The sequence below is a fragment of the Sinocyclocheilus anshuiensis genome, unplaced genomic scaffold, assembly GCF_001515605.1.
Source record: "Sinocyclocheilus anshuiensis isolate Anshui unplaced genomic scaffold, SAMN03320099.WGS_v1.1 scaffold535, whole genome shotgun sequence".
Classification (NCBI taxonomy): Eukaryota; Metazoa; Chordata; class Actinopteri; order Cypriniformes; family Cyprinidae; genus Sinocyclocheilus; species Sinocyclocheilus anshuiensis.
In genome coordinates, this window is record NW_015551063.1 from 1,948,440 (window position 1) to 1,949,313 (window position 874).

Consider the following 874-nt stretch of genomic DNA (forward strand, 5'->3'; position numbering starts at 1 on the left):
GGCGTTCCCCTAGCGTTTTCGACGCAGCTCGAGTTCCTGAAGAAGAACGGGGTGGGCACTACTGCACTCGGTGGTATGAAGTCTCATTATCACTACCAAATAGTTAGCAGTGTTTTTAACTAGTGCTAGGACATCCTAGTGAATTTTTAGCATCTAAACTGTTGTGTTGTTGTTGTTTTCTTCAGGTGTGAATGTTTGCCGGGGTATGTTGGCCAGCACTGTGAGCAGGATTACAATGACTGTCTGGAGAACAAATGCCAGCATGGAGCAGAGTGTAATGACGCCATCAATGGATACACGTGTGTGTGCAAGGAGGGGTTCAGGTGAGACTCGTGCATTGTTCACACTCACACACGCGTGCATTTACTTATACAAATAAAGACATGCTGTAGAATTCTGTTGTTTCTGTTGCAAGTTAATTACTTTAAAACTACTAAAGACTAATCCAAACCTAAACCATACCTCTACTCCTAAAGAAAAAAACATTGACTTTATTTATGAATCATTTAGAATTAGTATTATATTTCATGATAATAATATTATCCTAATATTTCAATAATATTATTATATACTAAATTAAATATTATTATAAAATGTATTTAAAATGTAAATATTTAAGTTGTATTATATTTTAAATAATAATAATAATAATAATAATACTTAAATATAAATTTTAAGTTTGAACCACTTAAACTCAGTGGTTTGAGTCTTACCTCTCAGATAGGTCCTTCACGGTATCTTGAGGTGTCCAAGTCACAACATCTAGCTACTGGTGTGCCTCAGGGCTCAGTTCTTGGACCACTTCTCTTCTCTGTCTACATGGCATCACTAGGTTCTGTCATTCAGAAACATGGCTTTTCATATCACTGCTATG

The 874-nt window shown here is 35.9% G+C and overlaps 1 protein-coding gene across 2 annotated transcripts in view; it reads left to right on the forward strand.

The window, feature by feature from the left end:
* The window catches only part of LOC107662025 (slit homolog 3 protein-like), a 195,056-nt gene that overhangs the window by 178,329 nt on the left and 15,853 nt on the right, over window positions 1-874 (forward strand). For both annotated transcript variants that reach the window (XR_001631166.1, XM_016451881.1), the window contains exon 30: window positions 186-323. Coding sequence is in view for 1 of the 2 variants with exons in the window: in XM_016451881.1 (XP_016307367.1) it covers window positions 186-323 (138 nt within the window). In the remaining variant the exon portion in view is untranslated. The remainder of the gene's footprint in view (window positions 1-185; window positions 324-874) is intronic.